Raw genomic sequence first — 26,849 nt, 5'->3', positions numbered from 1 at the left:
GTTAGCATATACAAAGTTAAATAAAATAATGATTAAAAAATGATGTTAACATGCTAAAAGGGAGCATTCGTCAAGAAACAAAATATTTTACGCAAATCCCATAGGGGTGATGAAAGGATGGTCAGCGCCTGAGAGCTGCGGCCAACCATCATGACCCCGCACTCCCTTCCCTATGTTGATAGATATCTCGAGATGTACGTTGTAATATGTATATGTGCTTTGCTATGGAGGTTTTTTCCCACTACAAACTGGGCCCCCTTAGGAGCCCAGTTTAGATTGTATTTTTTTACTCATCCTTCCCCAGCGTTTAACATTTTTCCTCATCTTTTACGGGGGGGGGGCCTTGTGGTGACCCATTAGCGTTCCTGTTCTGTAACCCTGTACACCGTTTGTTTGTCTAATCTTGAACGGGATTGTGCTGAAAACAAAGTTTTGTTGTACTTGTGCAATGACAATAAAGGCCTATCTATGTATCTATCTGACGCTGAGGTGTTTACCTGCAAAAATTAATGGCGAGAAGCGATTACGAATGGAATCGTCACCTCAGGAATCGGAATCAGATCGTTAGGTGCCCAAAGGTTCACACCCCGACAATATACAGTATGCTTAAAGGAGACAAAACAAGTAGGGGGTCCGACCATATTGTTTTTTAAGGGGAGGATCGCTGTGCCACACTTTGTAAAAAAAAAAAAAAAATACATACCGTATTTTTCAGACTATAAGTCGCAGTTTTTTTCATAGTTTGGCCGGGCTCTAGTGCGATTTATATATGTTTTTTCCTTCTTTATTATGCATTTTCGGCAGGTGCGATTTATACTCCGGTGCGACTTATACTCCGAAAAATACGGTATATATATATATATACAAATCGTACAAAACTACAAAATTTTGTGCAGGTGTTTCAAATGAAGTAATTAGTTGTGGAACAATAATTGAATAAAACATACTTATGTCAGGTGTGGATTGTCCTCTATCTCCTGTGTAAAGTTTAGACATTTTCCCCCCTAAAGAAGAACAAAGGTTGCAGGCCATCAGACTAGAACAAGCACATATTTGAAACAATAGTTTTAATGGTTCATGTAACTTTCTGCTCAGGCCGAATTCTCCCCCCCCCCCGTCAAAAAAAGTACTAAAAGGTCAATCGGTCCTTTTGCTTCTTTTTTCCTCAAACAACCAAAAAAGAATTCAAACAAACCTAAATAAATATGTGTTTTAATGACGGGGAGGGTGGGAGGGTCAATAAAAACAATGTAAAGTTCTAATTAAAAGGCAACTTGAGGGGAAAAAAAGTTTTCTGCATAAAAAAATGGTTGCTTCCTTAAAAAATGAAGGGGACGGCATTCGGGGGTCCTCAGTAGCTTCCACTGCGCGATAAGCTACAGAAATGAGGTGCAACGGCGCCGCCACCTGGTTGAGTTCAAAGCTTTGGTCACGGGGCTGACGGGCTGATGACCGGGAGGAAGAAAGTGTACCAGGTGTTTTATTGAGGGGGGGGACACTGGTGTTTGTGATGCAATAAAACCGGCCTTGCCGTTTGAGCGTGAAGGTGAACGACGTCCACCAGTAGGGCTCATGCGTGGGTTTGCGAGCGAGGGCGGGACGGCGGACCACTGACGCCCACCCGTCTCTACAGCAGTCTCATCCAAGCTGAAGCTTCGCGTTTTCTCTTTTTTTTAAGCAGAAAAACCCCCAAAAGCTGAAGCCCACCTTGCTTTTCATTGTGTGAGTCATTCTGGGCTTTGACACCCCCCTGGTGGACATGGAAGCTGCGGGGCGAGGACTTTGTCTCCCAATCTCCTCACCCGCTTTATGCTTCACCCTCTAATCCTCCCCTCGCAGCAAGATGGGATGCTATGAGGAGGATGCTGGGGGAAGGTAGGTGAGGGGTGTGGACAATATAGCTCCGCCCCCACCCTAACTCCATTCCCGCTATCAAGTCTGCGCTGTGCGGCCTCAATTGGAGGCGCTGCTGTTGGAGGAGCTGGACGTGGAGGCTACCGCCATGGCCGCGCTGCCCGAGGAGGCCACGGATTTGCGGATGTGCGGCATGAGGAAGGGGTCGTTTGACAGCTGGTGAACGTCGATGCGGTCCTCCTTTCGGTAGACCAGACAGCGCCGTATGAAGGCCTGCGCGAGAGAAAACAGTTCATCAGCGCGACGCAGAAGGGGTCTAAAAAGTTGAAGCCGAAACGAGAAGAATCCCTCACCTTGGCTTCGGGGGTGACGACCGGCTTTGGCGGGAACTGCACGTCTGTGGCCTTCAGGATGGTGTTCTCCTGCAGGATGTCCTGCTGGGACTGGTTATGGCCAAAAGGCTACACAACAAACACAACAAGTGTGATGAGAACGGGTACACAAAGATTCATGGTGTTAACCAGGGGGGTCCACACACCGAAAAATCAAAACATACAGTCGTGCTCATAAGTTTACATACCCTGGGAGAATTGATGATTTCTTGGCCATTCTTCAGAGAATATGAATGATAACAAAAAAACCTTTCTTCCACTCATGCTTAATGGTTGTGTGAAGCTATTTGTTGGCAAACAACTGTGTTTTCTCTTTTTAAATCAAAATGACAAATGAAAGTACCCAAATGACCCTGATCAAAAGTTTACATACCCCAGTGACTTTGATCTGATAACATGCACAAAAGTTGACACAAACAGGTTTGAATGGCTAATCAAGGTTCCAATCCTCACCTGTGACATGTTTGTTTGTAATTAGTGTGTGTGTATAAAAGGTCAGTGAGTTTCTGGGCTTCTGACAGACCATTGCATCTTTCATCCAGTGCTGCACAGACGTTTCTGGATTCTGAGTCATGGGGAAGGCAAAAGAATTGTCAAAGGATCTGCGAGAAAAGGTAATTGAACTGCATAAAACAGGAAAGGGGTATAAAAAGATATCCAAGGAATTGAGAATGCCAATCAGCAGTGTTCAAATGCTGATGAGGGATTCAGGTAGACCAACAAAGATTTCAGCCACAACTGCCAGGAAAATTGTTCGAGATGCAAAGAAAAATCCACAAATAACTTCAGCTGAAATACAGGACTATCTGAAAAATTGTGGTGTGGCTGTTTCAAGATGCAAAATAAGGAGGCACTTGAAGAAAAATGGGCTGCATGGTCGAGTCGCCAGAAGAAAGCCATTTCTGCGCAAATGTCTTTCGTCATTTTGATTTAAAAAGAGTAAACACAGTTGTTTGCCAATAAATAGCTTCACACAACCATTAAGCATGAGTGGCCATTCTTCTCTGAAGAATGGCCAAGAAATCATAAATTCTCCCAGGGTATGTGAACTTATGAGCACAACTGTACAGAGGCCATTTTTGTATTTTTATAAAATAAAATGAATGTATTATTAATGAATTAATAACACTCATTTACTTAGTCACCCACAACACAAAGCATCCACCTCCTAGCTATCAGTTCACATAGCTCAGCATATATTCACCTACATCAAAGTGGCCCTTCCCATCTTGATATTTTTCTGTATGCCCCTCGGTGGAAAAAGTTTCGACAGCCCTCAGTTAAACATTGAATAATTTATTATGTTCTATAAAAAGGTTTGTTGTCATTGTAATCAAATTTTGATGGTGACTCAGTGCAGTAATATATTGGGGGGGAGCATCTGTTCTAAAATGATTATAGTTAGTCTGGCTGCATGTTGTATTTTACTAAAATGAACTGTCTGTGTGGTGCGTTGCTGCTACTACCGTATTTTTCGGATTATAAATCGCTCCGGAGTATAAATCGCACCGGCCGAAAATGCATGATAAAGAAGGAAAAATCATATATAAGTCGCACTAGAGTATAAGTCGCATTTTTGGGGGAAATTTATTTGATAAAATCCAACACCAAGAATAGACATCCATCCATCAATCCATCCATTTTCTACTTGAAAGGAAATTTAAAATAAATAAAGAATAGTGAACAACAGGCTGAATAAGTGTACGTTATATGACGCATCAATAACCAACTGAGAACGTGCCTGGTATGTTAACGTAACATATTATGGTAAGAGTCATTCAAATAACTATAACATATAGAACATGCTATACGTTTACCAAACAATCTGTCACTCCTAATCGCTAAATCCCATGAAATCTTCTTCCTTGATGTCGCTTCTAAACAACTCTGCTCTGATCAATTTTCATAGGTACAGAAGTAGTAGCAGGTAACATCTTTTTTTTCCACAATGCACTTCTGCCATGACCCGCCCCCGCCAAATTTTTATTGGTTGACGTGTGTGTGTGACGATTGCTGATATACGCCTAGTCTCTTACGTGAATGAGATAAATAATATTATTTGATATTTTACGGTAATGTGTTAATAATTTCACACATAAGTCGCTCCAGAGTATAAATCGCACCCCTGCCAAATTATGAAAAAAACTGCGATTTATAATCCGAAAAATACGGTACCTTGCGGCCGTACAAACACTGGTAGAAGATGACCCCCACGGACCACACGTCCACCTTGTTGGAGATTTTGGGCGGTTCTTTTCCGACGACAAAACACTCTGGCGGCAGATACCTGAAGGCGAAGAGGGGATGAAAATGTAAGTTGGTAAGATCAAGCGTCTCCACTGAACATGCTGCTGCTGTCCCTGAGCTGAAAATGTCCCGGGGGTGTGATCTTGTTGATATTCAGGCTGCAGCAGGCGTGCCGAGTTGTCATTATCGCCTCACCAATATGTGCCGGCTCCCTGCGACGTCAGCTCCATGCCGTCCACAGAGTTGTAGCTGTCGTCATCCATGATCTTGGACAGGCCGAAATCGGTGATCTTGATCTCCCCGCATGCCGTGCCGTTCACCAGGAGGATGTTACCTGAACGGGACCAAGGATGACATTTTATGACAAGTAGCCGACGACAATGAAAAATGTATTTGTTTCCTGCTGACCGTTGAAGTCCCAACGATAGTCACACACACACTAGGTGTGGTGAAATGATCCTCAGCATTTGACACATCCCCATGTTCACCCCCTGGGAGGTGAGGGGAGCAGTGAGCAGCAGCGGTGGCTGCGCTCGGGAATCATTTTGGTGATTTAACCCCCAATTCCAACCCTTGATGCTGAGTGCCAAGCAGGGAGGTAATGGGTCCCATTTTTATAGTCTATGGTATGCCTCGGCCGGGGTTTGAACTCACGACCTTCCAGTCTCAGGTCGGACACTCTAACCACAAGGCCACTGAGCAGGTTTAAATATATAAACAGGCTGTTATATGGTAGTTATTTTTTTTAACAGACAAAATATTTACAAAAAAATGAAAAAAATATTAAATTAAATCATTTGTATAAGTCAATGGTTCTCAAATATGTTCTGTCGTGAAAGGAAACATGACAGATCTTTTCACAAAATGTTCTTGATAAACTGATAATATTTATCTGTATGTGCTAGGGCAGGGGTCGGGAACCTTTTTGGCTGAGAGAGCCATGAAAGCCAAATATTTTAAAATGTATTTCCGTGAGAGCCATATAATATTTTTTTTTACACTGAATACAACTAAATGCGTGCATTTTTAAGTGAGACCAACATTTTAGAGTATAACATAAGTCTCTCATTCTTTTTAATAACATTGTTATTCTGAAGCTAACCAATAATAAATAAAATACTTCTTACCATTAATGCGACTTCTTGAACAGGTGCGGTAGAAAACGGATGGATGGATTAAAATGCATGAGAATGTTTTATATTTTGAACGTTATTTTTAACACTGTGATTACCAGCGGAATTATTCAGTACTTATCCTGTTAAGTAATGTCAGCTAAGATGTATCTGAGAGCCAAATGCGGTCATCAAAAGAGCCATATCTGGCTTTAGAGCCATAGGTTCCCTACCCCTGTGCTAGGGTATCGATCCAAATATTAATACCAAGGTGAGTTTTGGCAAACTTGGGCCATCCGCCTCCTTGCTCTGCCGCAGAGAGTGGAGAGTCAGCACTGAGAGCAGCCCGTGATAATACTGTATATATATTTTTTTGTTGCATATTTTGCTACGAGGAATGGGAATCCCAAAAAAACAGCTCTCTGGGTTTTAATTCTTGGTAATCATTTGACAGCTTTGTTGACGATTCCCTTATCTATACCTGCGGGCATGCATGATGTCACCACGCACGGCGCCGAAAAGCAGCACAGACGTTATTCAAGATAGAGGAAGACAACAGGGAAACTTGCAAAGTGGATGTTGCATCAAATTGAGAAAATACTAGCAGAAACATCAGCAGACAGCATGTGATAACAAATGAATGACGCGTTTTCGATTCCCTCCGAGACAATAATGAATCACGACAAGCAGCGGCGGCAAGGTCAACAGATCGTTTGCTGTTAATCCTGCAGATAACTAACTAACAAACACTGCCTATCATGTTCAAACAGGCTATTAATAACTGTAAACGTGAAATTAATGTTTTTCATGCATCAAATAACGGGACGGCGTCCTCAGAGGTGTTCTCCATAGCTGGATGACACCATGATTAGTCAGAAACATCACGTATGCTTCCTAAAAAAGCAAAAATGGTATGCTTAATTCTCTGAAAAATAATGGTTACATTTCATAGCTGACGGTTGAACGATTGCAGTGTAAAGTTCTACTTGACATGCTTGTTGTATTTGTCTTTGACTGACGTAGTTGTATTTGCCTTTGACCGCTCAGCATATATACTGTATACACATTTTTTTTTAATAATAGTTTTCCTTTCTATTTAAAACATGTTTAACATGTTACTGAACATTCTTGTGTAATTGTCATTTGTCACAGAATAATTCATGTTTTATTTTGTGTATTACTACAGTAAAATATTTATATTATATCTATTTTCAAAACAAAATATCTTTCATGGCACCCCATTAAGGCTGTGGGTCTCAAAATCTCACTGTTGTTTTTTGCGTACTCATGTTTTTTTCCTAAACTAAACAAAGTTGATGCTAATCAACTTGTTTGCTATTCTTTTATCCAAATGAGAATCCATAATCCATGGTGCTGAATTTCCCCCAGGGATCAATAAAGTACTTTCTATTCTATTCTAATAAAATCAATAAAGAACCGAACCGTGACGCAAAATCGAAAGTGGAATTTGAGTCATAAAAATCTTTTCAATTATTATCCCTAATTGCTTTTTTTTAAGTTTAGTAACTTATTTCCTAAAAAGTTGTGTGTAGTAGAACATAATAAGGGAAATAAATGACTATTTTTAACAATGTTATAGTTGTATTTACCGGTAGTAAGAAAAAAAACATTTTTATTTCCATAAAACATTTGATCATAAGCATAATTAACTGACTAGAGGAAAATTCACATACAATATTTGACCATGATGTATCAAACAAAAAGTATCATTAGTCAGTATTGGTATCGATGATGGTATTTACATTGTATAGGATTGACACCAAAATCCTCAGTATCGCCCAGCCTGCTCTATGTAACCCATTACCTCCCTGCTTGGCACTCAGCATCAAGGGTTGGAATTGGGGGTTAAATCACCAAAAATGATTACCGGGCTCGGCACCGCTGCTGCCCACTGCTCCCCTCACCTCCCAGGGGGTGAACAAGGGGATGGGTCAAATGCAGAGGACAAATTTCACCACACCGAGTGTGTGTGTGACAATCATTGGTACTTTAACTTTAAGTAAATAGCTTATTCTGTTTAAAAATATTATTTATTATTATTACTTACTGTATTCACAGTCAACCAAAGGTACTTTAGGGGTGTAAAAATATGAAAAATCAATATTACCGTTATTGTCACCATTCTTATCACGGTTATTGTCACAAAAATTATCAGATATCATTATTATCACCAAATTTTTGAATGTGCTAAAAAAGTACTCATTCACACTTGCAAAACACTAAAAGACCAGGGCTGTGACCAGGGCTCAGAAAATCTGTAGAGACTGCTGGACTCTAGAAAGAGATTCCGCAGCCTCCGTAGCAGAACCTCCAGGTTCTGTAACAGCTTCTTCCCTCAGGCCATAAGACTCTTGAACGCATCATAATAATCCCCTCAATTCCCCCCCAAAACGGATTAACTTGCTGGAATATAAAGACAACATAACATACAGTCGTGGTCAAAAGTTTGGTGTGGGGGGCAGGGTTTGGTGGTAGCGGGAGTGTATACTGTAGCCCGGAAGAGTTAGGGATACAAGGGCTTTTGGGTATTTGTTCTGTTGTGTTTATGTTGTGTTACGGTGCGGATGTTCTCCCGAAATGTGTTTGTCATTCTTGTTTGGTGTGGGTTCACAGTGTGGCGCATATTTGTAACAGTGTTAAAGTTGTTTATGTTGTTTACCCTCAGTGTGACCTGTATGGCTGTTGATCAAGTATGTCTTACAGTCACTATTCGTGTGTATGCAGAAGCCGCATACAACATGTGACTGGTCCGGCACGCTGGTGAAAAAGCAGACGCTAAAGGCAGTGCCATGACGGCACGCCCTTAATATTGTTGTCCGGGTGAAAATCGTGATAAATTCGGGAGAATGGTTGCCCCGGGAGATCTTCGGGAGGGGCACTGAAATTCGGGAGTCTCCCGGAAAAATCGGGAGGGTTGGCAAGTATGCCAAACAGCTCAATTTCTGTTTCATCGGACATCACATGGACAAAGATAAGAACTTCTGGAGGGAAGTTCTGTGGTCAGATAAAACAAAAATTGAGCTGTTTGGCCACAATACCCAGCAATATGTTTGGAGGAGAAAAGGTGAGGCCTTTAATCCCAGGAACACCATCCCTACCGTCATGGTGGTGGTAGTATTATGCTCTGGGCCTGTTTTGCAGCCAATGGAACTGGTGCTTTACAGAGAGTAAATGGGACAAGGAAAAAGGAGGATTACCTCCAAATTCTTCAGGACAACCTAAAATCATCAGCCTGGAGGTTGGGTCTTGGGCGCAGTTGGGTGTTCCAACAGGACAATGACCCCAAACACACGTCAAAAGTGGTAAAGGAATGGCTAAATCAGGCTAGAATTAAGGTTTTAGAATGGCCTTCCCAAAGTCCTGACATAAAGGTGTGGACAATGCTGAAGAAACAAGTCCATGTCAGAAAACCAACAAATGTAGCTGAACTGCACCAATTTTGTCAAGAGGGGTGGTCATAAATTCAACCAGAGCTTGTGGATGGCTACTAAAAGGGCCTAATGCAGTGAAACTTGCCAAGGGACATGTAACCAATTATTAACATTGCTGTATGTATACTTTTGACCCAGCCGATTTGGTCACATTTTGAGTAGACCCATTTGAATGACAATAAAAGGAAGTGTAAGTCTCTCTAAGTTATAAACAAGTTTTTGTGCGGCGACCCACCAGGTTTAAGGTCATAGTGAATGATGGGCGGTCTGATTTCGTTGAGGTACTTGAGGGCGTTAACGATCTGCATGATGATGGAGCGACCCTCCTTCTCGGACATCAGCTTGTGCTGCTTCAAGTAGAAGTCCAAGTCGTTGCCCTCGCAGTACTCCAGGACTGTGCAGAACCTGCGGCCAAACCCAGAAGAACGTTGGTATCATTTGAACGTGAGCGGATCTGACAACAGGCTAGCAGGGCGTAACTTACGAGTCTGTGTCGAGCGAGAAGTAGTCGTAGAGTTTAACTATTCGCGGGTGGTCCAGCTCTTTGTGGATTCTATATTCCCTGCATGCGTGTCTGAGACAAACATGAGCTTTGAAGTCACATGACTATCATATCAATATCAATATTGCTGGTCGCCAAATACTCACTTGTGGTAGTTCTCCTTCTTCTCATCCCTCCAGTTTTTGTTAAGCTGGTGGATTTTGACCGCCACATACCTTTGCTCTGTTAAATCAAAGGCCTAAAAAGGGATGGTTCGTTAGGAGATAGCAAAATAACAGGTCAAAGGTGCTTGTAACAAAACGCTCACTTTGTAAACTTCACTAAAACCTCCACGTCCGAGTAAATGGAGAAGTAGATATCGGTCGTTTAGCGTCGGGTGATCTTTGAATCTGCAAGGAAAGCGGTTGAGTGTCACAGCAGGAAGTAAGGCCAATAATAACAAATGACACATTAAGGTTACGGAGGAATCTTACTGGGAATTATCCTCGTTGTGGATTCTTTTCAGCTCGCGAATGTGCAGGTTACGGACTCTCTCCAACCTCTCCAGCTCTGCCTGGATCTCAGCCTCCTCCTGCAAAGGACAACAAAAGACTCAGCACGCCCTCGCCATGATAGCTACAACATAACATCAGCTCCTCCATTGCCGATGTTAATTAACGGGGCTGTTTTCAACATTTATACAGGCACCAACTTTCCAATGTATTTTAAACAGTATGTAACAGTAACACATGCATGCGCATTAGCTTTGGGTGTTGTTAGCTAATAATAAGTTAAAGTAAAGTACCAATGATTGTCACACACACACTAGGTGTGGTGAAATTTGTCCTGCAGTGGGCAGCAGGGGTGGCCGCGCCCTGGAATCATTTTTGGTGATTTAACCCCCAATTCCAACCCTTGATGCTGAGTGCCAAGCAGGGAGGTAATGGGTCCCATTTTTATAGTCTTTGGTACGACTCGGCCGGGGTTTGAACTCACAACCTACTGATCTCAGGGCGGACACTCTAACCATAAGATGCACCCACTAAATTTGAGGGAAAAAATGTAATTTGGATAACTTGTGTTAGCTGTCATTGAATGTATATTCTATCATAACAGCATCATGACTGCAAATTGTTTGTTGCTTTTCTTGGACTGCTTTTGTATGTGTGCACGCGCTCCCTGCGTGTACCCGTCGACGAGACCTGGTGTTTATTCGGGACGGTTTTTTGATTACATAAATTTTGTAATTGTGAAAAAATATAGGCCATTGTCAAACAAATGTGTTCTGTTAAACGACTAATGATAACATAAGCCGGCCGGTGGTGTTCTTGTTTTATTTTTTTGCTTTGAAAAATGTTACTGTAAGCAAGTTGCAAACAGCACCTTAAATGTAAGTGGATTTAACTTTTCCACTCTTCCCTTCCTCGTGAACAAGACTCCGAGGTACTCAAACTCCCCCACTTGGAGGAAATCTCCTCCCCAACCTGGAGATGGTACTCCACCCTTTTCCGGGCAAGAACCATGGACTCGTATTCGGAAGTGGTGATTCTGTGAACCGATCCAGTGAGAGCTGAAGATTATGGCCAGATGAAGCCATCAGGACCACATCATCTGCAAAAAGCAGACACCTAATCCCCGCAGCCACCAAACCGGATCCCCTCAACGCTTTGACTGCGCCTAGAAATTCTGTCCATAAACAGAATTGGTGACAAATGGGCAGCCTGGATCTGTGCAGCGTCTGCAGTGATATGGACCCTGTATCGATCGGTTGTGGTCAAGAAGGAATTGAGCAGGAAGGCAGAGTTCCCAATTTATTGGTCTATGCTCCTATCCTCACCTATAGTCATGAGCTTTGGGTTATGACCGAAAGAAGAAGATCACAAGTACAAGCGACCGAAATGTTGAGCAGCGGGGCTCTCCCTTAGAAATAGGGTGAGAAACTTTTGTCATTTTAGAGGAACTCAGAGTAAAGCCGCTGCTCCTCCATATCGAGAGGAACCAGATGAGGTGGTTCGGGCATCTGGACGGGATGTTCCCCAGACTCCTCCATGGGGAGGTGTTTAACGCACGTCCGACCGATAGGCGACCACGGGGAAGACTCATGACACATAGGGGAGATTGTGTCTCCCAGCTGGTCTGGGAACACCTCAGGATCCCCCGGGAGGAGCTGGGCGAAGTGAAGTCTGTGCTTCTCTGCTTAGGCTGCTGCCCTCGCGACCCCCTCAGATAAGCGGAAGAAAATGTACTGATGGATTTTACTTTTTAAAAGGTTTTATTATTGTAGCCATATGGTTGTTAGAGTTAAGGACTTTTGTGATTTCTGATCAATTGTGAGAGCACCAAAGGAACTTCTGTGAGTGTGCGCGCGTTGGCAGAGCAGCACATACAGGACAGTTCAGCTTGATGTTTTGGCTTGTTAATAAAGAGAAATCCCCTTCGGAGAATTACCCTCTTGTTATATTTTGTTTGATATACAGTACTGTAATGCACTTTATACTGTGTTCAAAGTGTGCAAACCTTCGCTAAAATATGGTTTGTCAAGGCTGGAACCCATTACTCATATTTGCATTGTTTTTTATGGAAAAATTTGCTTCACTATACAAACTCTTTGATGTAAGAACCCTGTTCAAGAACTAGGGATGTCCGATAATAGCTTTTTGCCGATATCCGATATTCCGATATTGTCCAACTCTTTAATTACCGATACCGATATCAACCGATACCGATAGCAACCGATATATACAGTCGTGGAATTAACACATTATTATGGCTAATTTGGACAACCAAGTATGGTGAAGATAAGGTACTTAAGTAAAAAAATTTATAAAATAAGATAAATAAATTAAAAACATTTTCTTGAATAAAAAATAAAGTAAACAATATAAAAACAGTTACATAGAAACTAGTAATTAATGAAAATTAGTAAAATTAACTGTTAAAGGTTAGTACTATTAGTGGACCAGTAGCACGCACAATCATGTGTGCTTACGGCCTGTATCCCTTGCAGACTGTATTGATATATATTGATATATAATGTAGGAACCAGAATATTAATAACAGAAAGAAACAACCCTTTTGTGTGAATGAGTGTGAATGAGTGTAAATGGGGGAGGAAGGTTTTTTGGGTTGGTGCACTAATTGTAAGTGTATCTTGTGTTTTTTATGTTGATTTAATTTTTTTTTTTAAATAAATAAATAAATAACTAAAAAAATAAACGATACCGATAATACAAAAACCAATACCGATAATTTCCGATATTACATTTTTAACGCATTTATCGGCCGATAATAACGGCAGGCAAATATTATCGGACATCTCTATCAAGAACCAATTATTTCCGTCAATCGTATTCTACTGTACCTTCTTTAGATGGCCCAGTCTTAGCTTGAAGATCTCTTCCTGCTCATGGTACTCCGCCTGTGATAGCCTGCGAGGAAATACAGCCATGCTAAGAATAACTTTAGACACAAGAAAGAGAACGAGAGAGAACATAGCGGGGTAAGAGAAAATCCGTCCTACGCTTCACTCTCGGTCCCGTTCGCTTTACTTTTCCGCTTGTTTTGTTCCAGGCTGGGAGGTGGCGTCTGGACCATAGAAGGGGGCTTGCGCTTGGCCAGCAGTTTGCGCTGCCTTTCGATGTCTTCTCGCTGCGAGTTGATCCGCTCTTGTTGCCTGAATAGGAGGCAAAGACACATTTCTTTAGGTTCTCAACATAGCTTTTCAATTTAACTTAATTTGCATTCATTGCAGATTAAACATGATATAAAAATCGTAGCAGTCGTTCAAGGTGAACTAAAAAAAAACATAACCCTAAAACCTTAATCAAAAATGTTCTTTTTTTAGGGTATGCAAGTCGACTTTGTGCATGAAATATCAGAACAATAGTCTTCCCCCGACATTTAAAATAACATTTTATTTTATTCTAAGAGAAATTAGCTTCTTACTTGATGAGGTTTTGGAAGGCGTAGCCATCTGTCCATTGTTCTGTGAAAGACGCGCCGTGTCTGACTGTGGTGAAGTGGCCCAGTCGTAGCCGGTCCTGCATGCTTTTGTCACGGCACGCCATCTTCTCCTGTTTGGACTGCGGGGGAGAGATAAATAGAGCCATCAATCACAGCCATGTTGACCCCTTGAGGAGTAAAGCGACTAAACAAACAAAGGGGGAGCAGCTCATTCTAATAAGTCGCGGTCCTTGGGGGGGGCGTTACGTACTTTTTCAATGAGGAGCTTCTTGGACATGGTCACGCACTTATTCAAACGCTCCTTGTAGCGCTCCAGCATCCTCTGCTGCTCGTCAATCTGTCTCCTCAGGTCACAGTTAGCCTGAAGCCAAGCGTACGTAAAATGAAAATGAGTATCCCGTGTGCGGACTGAAAAGCAACATGTCTCAGGAAGGAAAACCCTCTGTTTGATTAGTACCCGCAATAAATCGTCTATCCGCCCCTCCTTCTTCTCCAGGTCGGAGTTCTTGTTGTTCTCCATTGCGGTTAGTTTCTCTATGGTAAGGTCGGACTATAGAGTAGAGGGGGCAAAAAAATGTTTGGGTTATAAAAGAACATTTGTCCACATTTGTCGGTGTTAAAAGAATCGAAGGAAGGTCACAAAAAGTACCTGCGTGGCTTTGTGGAGCAAGTGAAGAGACACGGGTTTCAGGACGCATAATGAGAGCTCCGTGTTGGCCGAGCACACTGATGAAGGGCTACCCTGCTGCACCTGGGAAACAGGAAAGAGCAATGACAAATTGTCAAGGGGGTGGGGGGATACTGTATTTCCAAAAAGAAACACACTAGGTAGATCGGCAGAAACGACAATAATAACTCTGCTTGGGTGTTCTTTGGCAGCTTCAAAAAAGGGTGTTAGTAGAAGAAGGTGAGAAGAGAAGATTGCGGACAGCAGGCAATCTTGAGTCACATTAAAATGCAGTTTAAGTAAATTTTTTTTAAACGTAACTAGCTGCATCATAAACAAACACTGCTGAGGGCTCGCGCTGACGTGAGTGCGATAGCCTCACTGGCTATCAGTCCTCAGCCGGCAGGAGAAGCTCACGCAATGAGAAATTGAGTTTGAACTTTTCTTTATCACCTAGATGGACGTATTGTAGAGTGAGCGAATGTGACACGTTCATTATTTTCTATCTTAAAAAAGTCCATCACCAACTGCAGTTTTGGGGCATGGAGAACATGAGAAAGACTTTTGGAAGTTTGCTTTAAGATGAACAAGACAATGAAAAGTTTAATAATATTGATAATAATTAGGAATGTGCCGATCAATCGGCCACTGATCAGTGTCGAAGGGTTTTTGTGAAAACTTACTTACTTACTTTCAATGGCGATCATAAACACCAATCCAATTCCCTCTGGTTGACACACGATTTATTTTAGTCCCCCGGCCGACAAGCGGCAAGCTGCTAGTTATGTGTCTCCATACACAGGGTGGAGACGGTCCCTTAAGCTAAAAATAACCACCTCAATTACGGCAAATAAACTGCATTTTTTAGTATTTTAAGAATCACTGTCAGTGGAAGACGAGGCTATAAATTTGACACACCAAGAACAAGCAAGGAGCATGTATCCTAATTGCTAATTTAACCGCTAAGATAGCTTTAATGAACACCAAGAAGTAAGTGCTTAGTAAAGTCTAACAAGTGCAGATGGAAGCGTGTTACAGCAGAAAGTATGCAGATAAACAGGAATTTAACAAGTAGATTAATAAGAGTCTTGATAGAGAATAATATAACAGTAAATGTTTTTGATATTAGTAGTAAACCGTAGTTTTTTATTTTGCTTAGTTATTGCGTAATATTGATCTTATTTTGATCAAAACAATTGCATGTAATAAAAAAAGAATAGGGAACTAGTTTAGTTGCCACAACAACCCACTAGTCTTCCTGGGGTCCACAAACTCAATACAATTACAAGTAAAAGCATATAATTATAACTACACAATACAGAAAAAAATAAAAGCATCAATAAAATGAAAAATGTCAAGTTTATACATAAGATCGGTATCGGTCGATCTCACTCATGGATAATCGGTATCGGAACGGCCAGCATAAAACCTTGATCGAAACATAGTATTAATAAAAAAAACTGTGTCATTTCTTTCAAACAAAAGCACATGAAAAAACATCATTTCAGAGAATTGCAATCCTAATTCTAAGCAAGAAAATTAGATTAAATTTTTTTGCGGAATTGCGTAGCCCTAAATGAGCATACTCACAATGAATACAGATCATATGTTAAGTTTACACACCAACTTCACTTCTTATTACACTTGTGTTACAGTTCAAAATGAAGGGTGCACGATTATATCGCACAGATAATTATTGGGCCGATATGAGAAATTATGATGTCATACAGATAAATCTGATTAAAAAAATAGCTTATATAACCGCTAAAAAAAATGCTCCAATGAAGCGAGATTACCCGTACAGGTGAGTTAGGGTGAGCATATCAAGCGCTCCTTCTCTCCTACGTGCTTTGCTGTAAGTTTGTCATAACCTACTCCCCGAGCTCACTGTACACAAACATGGCGTCAATCATGGAGGACTTCTTCACTGTTTTGTGTGCCATTTGCCCCAAATTTTCTGTAAACAATTCGCAAGGAGGGAAACTTATATCACACTTCAACACATCAAAAATTATCATCCACCTGTAACGCCACCATCGCTTGCCAGCCACAAAAATAGGCGCGAGGTTTGAAAGTGTGCACAAACTACAGTTAAATCAAAAATATTTTAAAATATGTATATAAATAAGTTATCGGTATATATCGGGATAAGCGGAAGAGAATGGATGGATGATTTTTGGTAAAGTCCTGCGGAGCAGACAGTATTGTCTTGAAAACTAAATATTGTGCATCTCTATAAACAATGTTAAAGTGCGACTTATGACATTGCCTGTGCAGTAAATACATGGTTGAAAGATGGACGCAGTTTGACCCCATGACGTATTATTTAGTTTTATATGATTCTTAGGTGGAAACTTCCAAATCTTGATTATGTCGATGGACGTTGCGCAACAGATTTCAATTACATCCCACCTCAAAGGTGCGTCTGCAGCTGCATTAGTGTGGCCACAGCAAGGTGTGTCTGAATCGATATATAGAAGATATCAAGTGTGCAAGAAAACAACAGCGTGGAAAAAGGGGGGAGCGTTAAAAGTGCGCTCACCATGACAGGGGGGTTGGAGAGTGAGTGTTGGGGGGAAGAGCGGACCACTGGCGGGATCCCCCTTGCAGGGCTGGTACCAGGACCGCTACCTCCCGCAAACTGACAGCGAAGGAAGCGAGGAAGAAGGAAAGGAAAAAAGTTGAGTGGGAACGCGGCAAAGGTAAAACAAAGATTGAGAGTTTTTTTTTTTTGTAGACGGGTGTTTGACACTCACCTCAAAATAGTCGCTAATTTTATGTCCTCTTGTTCCTGCTTTTCCTGGGGGAAAAGATGCATGGAGTTAAGAGGCAGTTGATAACATACAGTAGAAAAGGAAACTTGTGCTTTGAGCTGGTTTTCCTTTATCCGTCAAGTAACTTACGCACACTTTTAAATTGCACTCAATTTTGGCCCAAAACCTTTTATTTTTCTGTTACTGCTCTCTAATGCAAAACACTGCAATCGCTCTCTAATGCAAAACACTGCAATCAACTATCAGCAAAACACCTGGTATTCATATACATACAAATATGTTTAAAATAGACGTAAAAACAAATTTCTCAATATACAGTAGCACACATTCATAACGGGACTATCTGTGAATATAACTTGCTGTACAGTATATGGCGGTATGGATTGTAACTCTGCTTCTTAAAGGGGAACTGCACGTTTTTGAAATGTTGCCAATCCTACACAATCCTTATGCAAGACAAAAACATATGTGTTTCTTTATTTTATGCATTTTAAATCTTAAATAAACTCTAGCAAAAGCCAGCTAACAATGGACATTTGCTGTATTCCATTTATAAAGCGCTCTAAAAAAACATCCAAATCCTCCATCAATGTCTTATAGACATGTTATAAATATATAACGGTACTAGCGGGCACCGATTCACATAAGATCAAGCAGTGCCATGTTTCGATGCCTGGGTTTCGCATGACTTTCATTTGTAGTTTAATACTTTTTGAAAAATATTTAACTTGTTTTTATTTTTACTCCAACCTTTTTTGCTTACTTCTTTTTAACTCAATTGCCCTCCATGGACCCCCCAGCACATATTTTCCAGATGGAAAAAGAAAGGGGTACATGGAGCCGGGTTTTATTTTGTGCAATACTAAGAACAAAACACTTCATTGCTGTAGTTAAATGTTTGTAATGTTGAAGAAATTTGCAAAAAAATTAGCAACATTGTTACTATACAAACAGTTGGATATTGTTTGATATATTTGATGATCGATCAATATAGAGAAATAAATATGCTAAATTGAAACATTTTGAAATTACATTTATTACCACAAACACACACAAACGTACCAAAAACTGGTACCGTTGAATACCGGTATCGGGAACCAGTACCGTATCAATTCAAATGTGAACGGTACCAATCCCTAATCGTCTGCTGTTTTTGGATGTATGTTCCATTACCTTCATGAGCAGAAACCTAGTATTTGCCGTATATTAAAAGTTAGAATGCATAAAAAGAAAAACTTATGTGATCTTGTTTTAAAAAGGGATTGTAAATTAAAGGCAACATACCAAAAAAAGTGCAGTTCCCCTATAACACCCCTCAGACGCACCTGGTCTTCACTTTTGCAATGTTAATTTACTATCTTTTATGATATAAAGTTTCCAAACATGCTCAGCCGCACATATAACCTGTAATCCAAAAGTATTACGACAGCACAACACAGTAAATTCAAGGTTTCGGTAAGCAGACACGTGAACATTGGCAACATTTATTTAATCTGATCATAATTCAGATTAGAATGTTACTGTGTACATAGACACTAGAAAAATGATCTGATTATGATGTGCGTTTTCATGCATCACCCCTTTACATGGGAATACTTTATTTTGGCATGCGCAGCACATACCGTAAATGAAAGTAGAAGAAGAGGCAGGGATTTCCACTGTAAACAAACATGGCTTTGCGCATTTCTGCTTGTCAGACCGTGTCACCTTATTTATTTATCTATTTTTCCTTCTGTTCGCTACTTTTGTTTTACGTCTCTTTCTGAAATGGATCTGTTCTGTGCCCTACATGTTGTGATATGTACGGGTCGCCGTAGTTTCTGTAGTCGCAGACGTGACGTCATCATGTTACGTGCCTGAGGCTAGCAGTTAGCACTTGGAGTAGCTGTGAGGCCGTGAATAAAACAGCTCTTTGAGACGACAACTGGATCCCTTCTTTTGTAATTACATCAACACATGACACTCCAGACTAGGACTGGGTTACATGGCAAAAAAAATCATCACCATTAATTTTTTCATATAATCCGATCTCGATTAATATCACAATTTTTTTTTTTATTAAAGCTGATTGTCCCGTGCAGGATTATAGCGAGTGAAGTTTCATCCCTACTGTTCACTACTGCAGTATCTTGTAACAAACATTCCCACCATGTTTGATTGAGATAATATATGCTAACAGCAGACAACTGTCATTTTGTTCATATTATAATTGTGCTTATAAGAGGCGCAACAGTACAGGTAACCCACGCTACGATCCGTACCTGGTTTTAGGGTCACGGTTTTGCTTATTTTTTGGTACGATTTGTGAGGGTAAAAAAAACAACTTTTTTGCCTCTCAAAGTTGTTTTGCTTTTTAGCTTGTCATCACAAACATTGTGCAGTAAACACAGTATAATTGGTGTAGTGAATACTATACGACTTTTATTAGTTCAAGTTAACATTTATTAAACAACACTTTCAAATGGTAAATTATTATTTGTATTCTTTAATTACTTGTGTACATCAGTGCTTCTCACCAGTGCTTTGGTAAACAAACAGCGACCCAGATTGTGGAGTTTTTAAAACCCAAGTTCTGTATCTTATTTTGAATGAAAATAATTCAACAGTTTAATTTTAAGGTACTATAAAATAATATATACCAAGGCATAAAAAAAGTTTCATGATTATTTCAGGAACAAAATGTTTTTTTATCCACAAACAAACAAAAAGAACACAAAGTGTCTGTCTGCAGAGTTTTTTTTTTTTTTTTTTAGAACATTTTATATCAGAGTGGAATCTTTACAGACACAAACAAAAAGTCTGAATAAAAAATATTTACCGGTAGATATAAAAATGCCTTTTCTTTTTAAATTAGTGGGTGTGTTGACTCTCCCAGTCGGGACCAATACAGTCACATAGACATTCAGAGTGCCTGCAAGTCCGCATTCAGGGCAAGATTAATGATGAGCTGCAGCAGAAAGTGAAAGTAAAGACTGTCACTAAAGTCGCTGCTCCTTTAAAATGTTGTTTCAACTTCTACGCTAGTGTTAGTCATATTTCTTTGTTTTGTTCTTCTGGGCTGCACTTAAGGGGAAGAGGCACAATGCTGATTGAACATTAATTACGTTATGACGAGCAACACTTTCGCGACGGTGGAACGGGAGGTCGCGCACACACACCGAAACATACACACGCAAACATACACAAACATTCACAGACACACACAGGATCACGGATAAAGGATAAAGGTGGATTGTTCCGTGTAGGATTACACCAAGTATTGTTGCTTACCTACTGTTTATTACTGCAGTCATTTCTAACAGACATATCCGCCATATTTGATAGAGGAAATATGCTACCAGCTGATCACCGTGATCAAACTCAAATTAATCGCGATCAACGATCACAATTAGAGATGTCCGATAAATGCTTTAAAATGTAATATCGGAAATGATCGGTATCGTTTTTTATTTATTATCGGTATCGGTTTATTTTTTTAATTAAATCAACATAAAAATAAGGATACTTTCGACCCTAACTTTGGAAGAAATGTTTTCAAACGTGGCATAAACCACACTGCAAAAAGTCAGTGTTCAAAAACAAGAAAAAATTTTTACTAAAATTAGGGGTATTTTATTTGAACTAAGCAACATTATCTGCCAATAGAACAAGAAAATTCGGCTGGTCAAGACTTTCCGAAACAAGTAAAAATAGCTAACCTAAATGAACCCAAAAATACCTTAAAATAAGTATATTCTCACTAATAACAAGTGCACTTTTCTTGGTAGAAAAAAAAGAGACCTTTTTGCTCAATATGTTGGAAAATATTCTTAAATTAAGTAAATGCTAGTGCCATTATCTTGACATAATGATATGCGCTCGGTATCATGATTTTTCTTTCATGCTAGAAGTAAGAAATGATTACTTTAAAAAAGTAGTTTTATACTTGTGAGTGTTAATGACAAAGCTTTGCATCAGTTGATATTCTCGTTTCAAGCATGTTTTACTCAATATAGGTCATAAAATCTCAGCTACAAGCTGTAATATCTTACTGAGATCATTTAGAACCAAAACCCTTAAACCAAGTAAAACACTAACATAAAATCTGCTTCGTGAGAAGAATTATCTTATCAGACAGAAAATAAGCAAATATAACCCTTATTTGAGATATTTAATCTTACTGGTCTTGATTGCATGGAAATTTTGATCCGAATGTGTGTGATCGGGTCAGAATATTCCGATGGGCATGTTTACATGAAGCATTTTATTCCAGTTAGATTTGTATTTCAATTACCGTATTTTTCGGACTATAAGTCGCAGTTTTTTTCATAGTTTGGCCGGGGTGCGACTTATACTCAGGAGCGACTTATGTGTGAAATTATGAACACATTAGCGTAAAATATGAAATAATATTATTAAGCGCATTCACGTAAGAGACTAGACATATAAGATTTCATGGGATTTAGCGATTAGGAGTGACAGATTGTTTGGTAAACGTATAGCATGTTCTATATGTTATAGTTATTTGAATGACTCTTACCAAAATATGCTATGTTAACATACCAGGCACGTTCTCAGTTGGTTATTTATGCCTCATATAACGTACACTTATTCAGCCTGTTGTTCACTATTCTTTATTTATTTTAAATTGCCTTTCAAATGTCTATTCTTGGTGTTGGGTTTAATCAAATAAAGTTCCCCCAAAAATGCGACCTATACTCAGTGCGACTTATATATGTTTTTTTTTTTCTTCTTTATTATGCATTTTCGGCAGGTGCGACTTATACTCCGGTGCGACTTATACTCAGAAAAATACAATACTTGTGTCCTTGTGCACATAGACACTGTGAGGAGTAAAGTAGTTCAGCAGTGAAGAGACAAGCTCCTCATGAAAATGTAAAGTCTTCACTTTGTATGATGGGCGGCAGGGTCTCACCTTGGCTGCCGTCAAAGTGGTCCGCTTTCCGTTTCCGCACTCTCTGGTCGTTGGCCCTTTTCTCCGGAGTCTGTAGGGAGGTGACGACTCAGTCAAAAAAAAAAAAAACACGCAGCAGGTGTCACCGAGAGACAGAAAAAGCAAAAAAAGCCTCACCTCTAGTTCTTTGTCGCTGAGCGAGCCGACGCTGCATAGACTCTGGTTGGACGACTCGTTCTGATTCTGGCCTGAGCCCTGCAAAGACAAGTCGCCATATTGTTACTAGTATTTAGGAGCAACACGTGCAGAATTGTAGCAAAGCGGTTGATGATAGCGAGCGCACACTGCTGCTCGCTTGTTGCCGTTAGCGACCTAGCGATGCCGCTTCCCTGGCAGATACTTGTCAGTCAAACAAATCACATCAAAATTCTGCAGGCTCTGCCCAATGTGGTGGTGGCGGCGGTTGTCATGCAGAGCACACAAGAGCACTCACTGGCTGAACCTTCCCTAAAATGGCTGAACATTACAGGAGGATCTTTTCTTCTTTATCCCTCTCACCTTTAATGTCGCCCTTTTTTTTACCATTTCTCTCATCGCCTTGTTCAAGCCCTAAAGGGGATGATGGGTCATTTCATCACACGTCTTTTCATAGAATTAGCACACACTCACAAAAAAAAATTAATTCTATGGCCAAGTCAGTAAAGAAGATGAAGGCCAAGCTTCTTTGTGACATCAGACTTTTTCTTTAAAAAGACATTCTTTAGAAGCCCACTCAGCATCTCCTGTCATCCAGGGTGGCAGGATGCCGCCATCTTCTCTGCGGCAGCCATGCCATGCTCCGGGCCCTGCCTATGGTTGGCACGCGGCCCACTCCTGGCATCGCCTTCCCAGAGTGTTCCAGGATCACCTTCTGCAGAATCGCCACCGCCTCACTCGCTCACACCTGGTGAACAACTATTTACGCATTCCTCCTCAGCCTTCATCCCCTTGGGCCCCCCCACCCTCATCCCGTCTGTGGCCTTCTTGGCAGGCCTCGCCACTTGTGCAGGCACTACATCATGAGCGAGGGGGAGATGTCATATCACACCAGCCAAAAAACACACACACTACATGAGGCATGCTCATCCTGGCCAGACAAAGCAACGTTGCTAAGTGGAATGAAACATAAGACAGAAAAATACACGCGATGACCAATTTTCAAAAAGCAAGTCCTCATTAAATGGCGGCTTCCAAATAAATCATGCCGGCCCACGGCTTCGGTTCAAGACTTGGGAGAGACTAGCAGAGCGCTCCTGTCATTTAGAAGATCTTAAGACTAGCGTTTTTGCACTACGTCCCTAAAAACAACAGACTGCTTCCGTCGTATACATGATCTTTGACTAGCAATTTGCACTAGTTGTATTAAAAAAAAAACAGAGCGCTCCAGTTAAATAGATTATCTTTGATTAGCATTTTTGCAATAGTCCTGTAACAAACAGCAGAGCAGTCCTACCTTATAGAAAATATAAGACAAAAAATATTTCTAAAAACAACACAGTGCTCCTGTCAAATAAAGCATCTTTTACTAACGGTTTTCCAGTATGTTCTTACAAACTGACAAGTGCTCCTGTCATATAGAGGATATTTGAATAGCAAATTTGCACTAGTCCTAGCTAGAAAAAACAGCAGAGAATTAGCGTACAATAGAAAATCTTTGACAAGCATTTTTGTGGTAGATTCCTAAAAGTGCACCTTTTGAAATGTAGCATCTTTTACTCGCGTTTTTGCAGTAGGTCCTTAATAACTGCAGCGTTATCCTGTCATATAGAGGATCTTTCACAAGCATTTTGCAGTAAGTCCTTAAAAATAGCAGAACAGTCCTGACATATAGAGGATCTTTGACTAGCGTTTTTTGCATTAGGTCCTTAATAACTGCAGAGATATCCTGTCATATAGAGGATGTTTGACAAGCATTTTGCAGTAAGTCCTTAAAAACAGCAGAACAGTCCTGACATATAGAGGATCTTTGACTAGCGTTTTTTGCAGTAGGTCCTTAATGACTGCAGTGTTCTCCTGTCATATAGAGGATGTTTGACAAGCATTTTGGTGTAGGTCCGTAAAAAACAGCAGAAAGGTAATGACATATGGAGGCTCTTTGACGAACATTTTTGCAGTAGGCCTAGAGCACTCCAGTCAAATTGAGAATTTTTGGCTGTGGGTCCATAAAAACAGAAGAAAGCGCCTGACTGGCGTTTTTGCAGTAGATCCTTAATAACAGCAGAAATTGCTACTGTCATATAGAGGAACTTTGACTAGCGTTTTTGCAGTAGGTCGTTAATAACAGCAGAGTGCTCTTGTCATATATAGGATCTTTGACGAACATTTTTGCAGTAGGCCCAGAGCACTCCAGTCAAATTGAGAATCTTTGGCTATTGAAGTAGGTCCATAAAAACAGAAGAAAGCGCCTGAGATACGGAGGATCTTTGACTGGTGTTTTTGCAGTAGTTTCTTAATAACTGCAGAGAGTGCTACTGTCATATAGAGGAACTTTGACTAGCGTTTTTGCAGTAGGTCGTTAATAACAGCAGAGTGCTCCTGTCATATATAGGATCTTTGACAGATCCTGGCGTTTTTGCAGTAGATCCTTAATAACAGCAGAGATTGCTACTGTCATATAGAGGAACTTTGACTAGCGTTTTTGCAGTAGGTCGTTAATAACAGCAGAGTGCTCCTGTCATTTATAGGATCTTTGACAGGCGTTTTTGCAGTAGGTCCTTAAAAACAAGCAGAATGGTGCTGTCATATAGAGGATCTTTGACTAGTCTTTTTACAATATGTCCTCAAAAACAGCAGAATGCTCCCATATAAAGGATCTTACACTACAGTAGGTTCTCAAAAACAGAAGAACCTTCCTATCAAATAGAGGATCTGAGACTGGTGTTTTTTTGCAGTAGATTCTTAACAGCAGAGTGCTCCTGTCATATAGTAGATCTTTGACTAGCGTTTTTGCAGTAGGTTTTTGATTCATTGATTGAAACTTTTATTAGTAGATTGCACAGCACAGTACATATTCCGTACAATTGACCACTAAATGGTAATACCCGAATAAGTTTTTCCAACTTGTTTAAGTCGGGGTCCACGTTAATCAATTCATGGTACAAAAATATATTATCAGCATAATAGGTGCTTAAAAAAGAACAGTGTGCTCCTGTTATATAGGATCTTTGACTAGGGTTTTTGAAGGGCATACATAAAAAACAGAACTCCTCATATAGAAGATGTTTTACTTTTGGCATCAGGATAGTGCTTCTTGGCTTAGTCCATACAGTAACGTTAACGGTTTAAGGTATGACAGTGCCTTGCATTGACAGTATACACTAAATGACAATAGCCGTGAAGGAAGGCATCCGCACTCCTCGTCCTTTCCCACCCCTGAGAAAATTGACCAGAATTGCGATTCAGATCGAGACGACTCCCACCTTAGCAACGCCGACCCCGGTGAAGCGAGCCTCCAGCAGCTCCTGCCGTCGAGGGTCCAGGCTGTGCAGTTCTTCCATCATGGCTGCGGAAAAAAGGAAGACAAGAGCACATCGATTAATAATAAGGCCAGGCGGTTGCCAGGTCCCGGTACCATCAAGTGGGAGTGACGGATCATTATTTCACAAGACACAGGTCGTGATGAGTCACAGCGGGGTAATAATAATCCTTCATCTGAGTCACCACCATTTCCATGTCTGGTACAGTAGATACATGAGAATAAAGCCAATAATAAATATATGGGCTGTGCATCAAGCATGTAGGCCAGATGTGTGTAAGGGGGGAAAGATGGCATCATGTGATGACACCTAGCTAGGCCCAAGTTACACGCAGCTGGAGCCACCTATCACAATACTCATGCACATGACTTTGTCTATGTAATGATTCTTATTTATTTATATGGAGGCCATATTGTGCCCTGCTAGTTAAAAGGTTTGAGGTTACACGCCCAACATTTGTATAACTTCACCTCACCTCACCGAAGGTTCCCATACATTTAAATGATTCCTTATCAAAGCGTCTTTTTAAAAGTGTTTGATTAGGTGTCTCACAAATGTCAACATTAAAGAGACCGCAATGATTAGCAAGCTTGACAAACGAGCTAGCAAGAACATCAGCGCTGATATGACATTAAAGTGAAGTTTATCAACTTTATATACCGCCACGCCGGATTAAAACCAAGTGTGCTTGGTCAATATCAAGTAAAATTGGAAGTAAAGTGTAAATATATTGATAGAAAGAGAGGTTAATGGCGACACACGAAGCCAGCCGGCTAGCGTTAGCTTGGTGTCATAAAGAAGCATCCTCTTGTTGTCCACGACGCCAGGAGCATCTTTTCACCTCCATCCTTTTTTCTTTTTTTTTTTTTTGACTTTTTTTTAATCCACAAATATACTTACTGCACTTCCCCCGCTCCTCTGGGCCTGTCGTTGCTGTTAATAATCCGGACAGTCCCCCGTTGTTTCCCCGGTGCTCGTCAGTCCCAGGTAGGCCGCATCCACAGCCTCGGGCCTCGCGTGATGCTTGTCGGGGAGGGCGGCGCGCGGTGAGCTGAAGGTAGACCACGGTGGTTTCCCCCCCGTCGGAGGCCTCGGTAGACGAGGGTATCCCAAAGCTGCCTGTGAGTGCTCCCTAGGCGGGGATCCCCTTTACATCCCCGTCTCCGAGCTCCATCATGTCTCCTCTCTCCCCTCCACACAATGGCGACCCTCAGAGTTTTTTTCCTCCCCTCCGCCAGGTACAATTGATGTCTTTAAAGCTGGCGTCAGTTAACCCCTGTTGGCTTCTTCACTGGGGATCCTTTTCGGGTCCGGGCGATCAAAACAAAGTTGGGCTCCAGTCGTTGTCTTCTTCCGCCTCCTTCCTCGTCGTCGCCGTCCCTGCGGGGTGAGGAAAAAGCGATCCGATCCCCTGCTGGAAAGTTGTGATGTCCGCTTCAGTTCAATCCGGATCGATTCGGTTCGGATCTTGTGTGGTTTTTTTTGCAATGTAAACAAT

At 40.9% G+C, this 26,849-nt stretch overlaps 1 protein-coding gene across 2 annotated transcripts; it reads right to left on the bottom strand.

Moving 5' to 3' along the window:
• Positions 1-1,050: 1,050 nt before the first annotated feature.
• On the bottom strand, positions 1,051-26,849 carry tlk2 (tousled-like kinase 2). Of its 2 annotated transcripts, XM_061981884.1 has the most exons (21): positions 26,252-26,849; positions 25,295-25,377; positions 22,014-22,091; positions 21,858-21,927; positions 16,925-16,968; positions 16,711-16,809; positions 14,151-14,252; positions 13,959-14,051; positions 13,752-13,862; positions 13,484-13,620; positions 13,059-13,211; positions 12,900-12,966; positions 10,033-10,130; positions 9,867-9,948; positions 9,706-9,797; positions 9,542-9,631; positions 9,293-9,462; positions 4,689-4,827; positions 4,422-4,533; positions 2,208-2,315; positions 1,051-2,127 (listed from the first exon to the last, which is right to left on the bottom strand). In XM_061981884.1, exons 2-21 carry the CDS (start codon positions 25,373-25,375, stop codon positions 1,954-1,956), a joined length of 2,100 nt encoding a protein of 699 aa, XP_061837868.1. In that variant the 5' UTR covers positions 25,376-25,377; positions 26,252-26,849; the 3' UTR covers positions 1,051-1,953. The 2 variants fall into 2 exon arrangements, with proteins under 2 accessions (XP_061837868.1, XP_061837869.1); XM_061981885.1 differs by lacking the exon at positions 16,711-16,809.

The sequence above is a fragment of the Nerophis lumbriciformis genome, linkage group LG24 (genome assembly GCF_033978685.3).
Source record: "Nerophis lumbriciformis linkage group LG24, RoL_Nlum_v2.1, whole genome shotgun sequence".
NCBI lineage: Eukaryota > Metazoa > Chordata > Actinopteri > Syngnathiformes > Syngnathidae > Nerophis > Nerophis lumbriciformis.
Note: the sequence above shows the minus strand (reverse complement) of the source record. Positions and strands in the feature narration are given on the sequence as shown.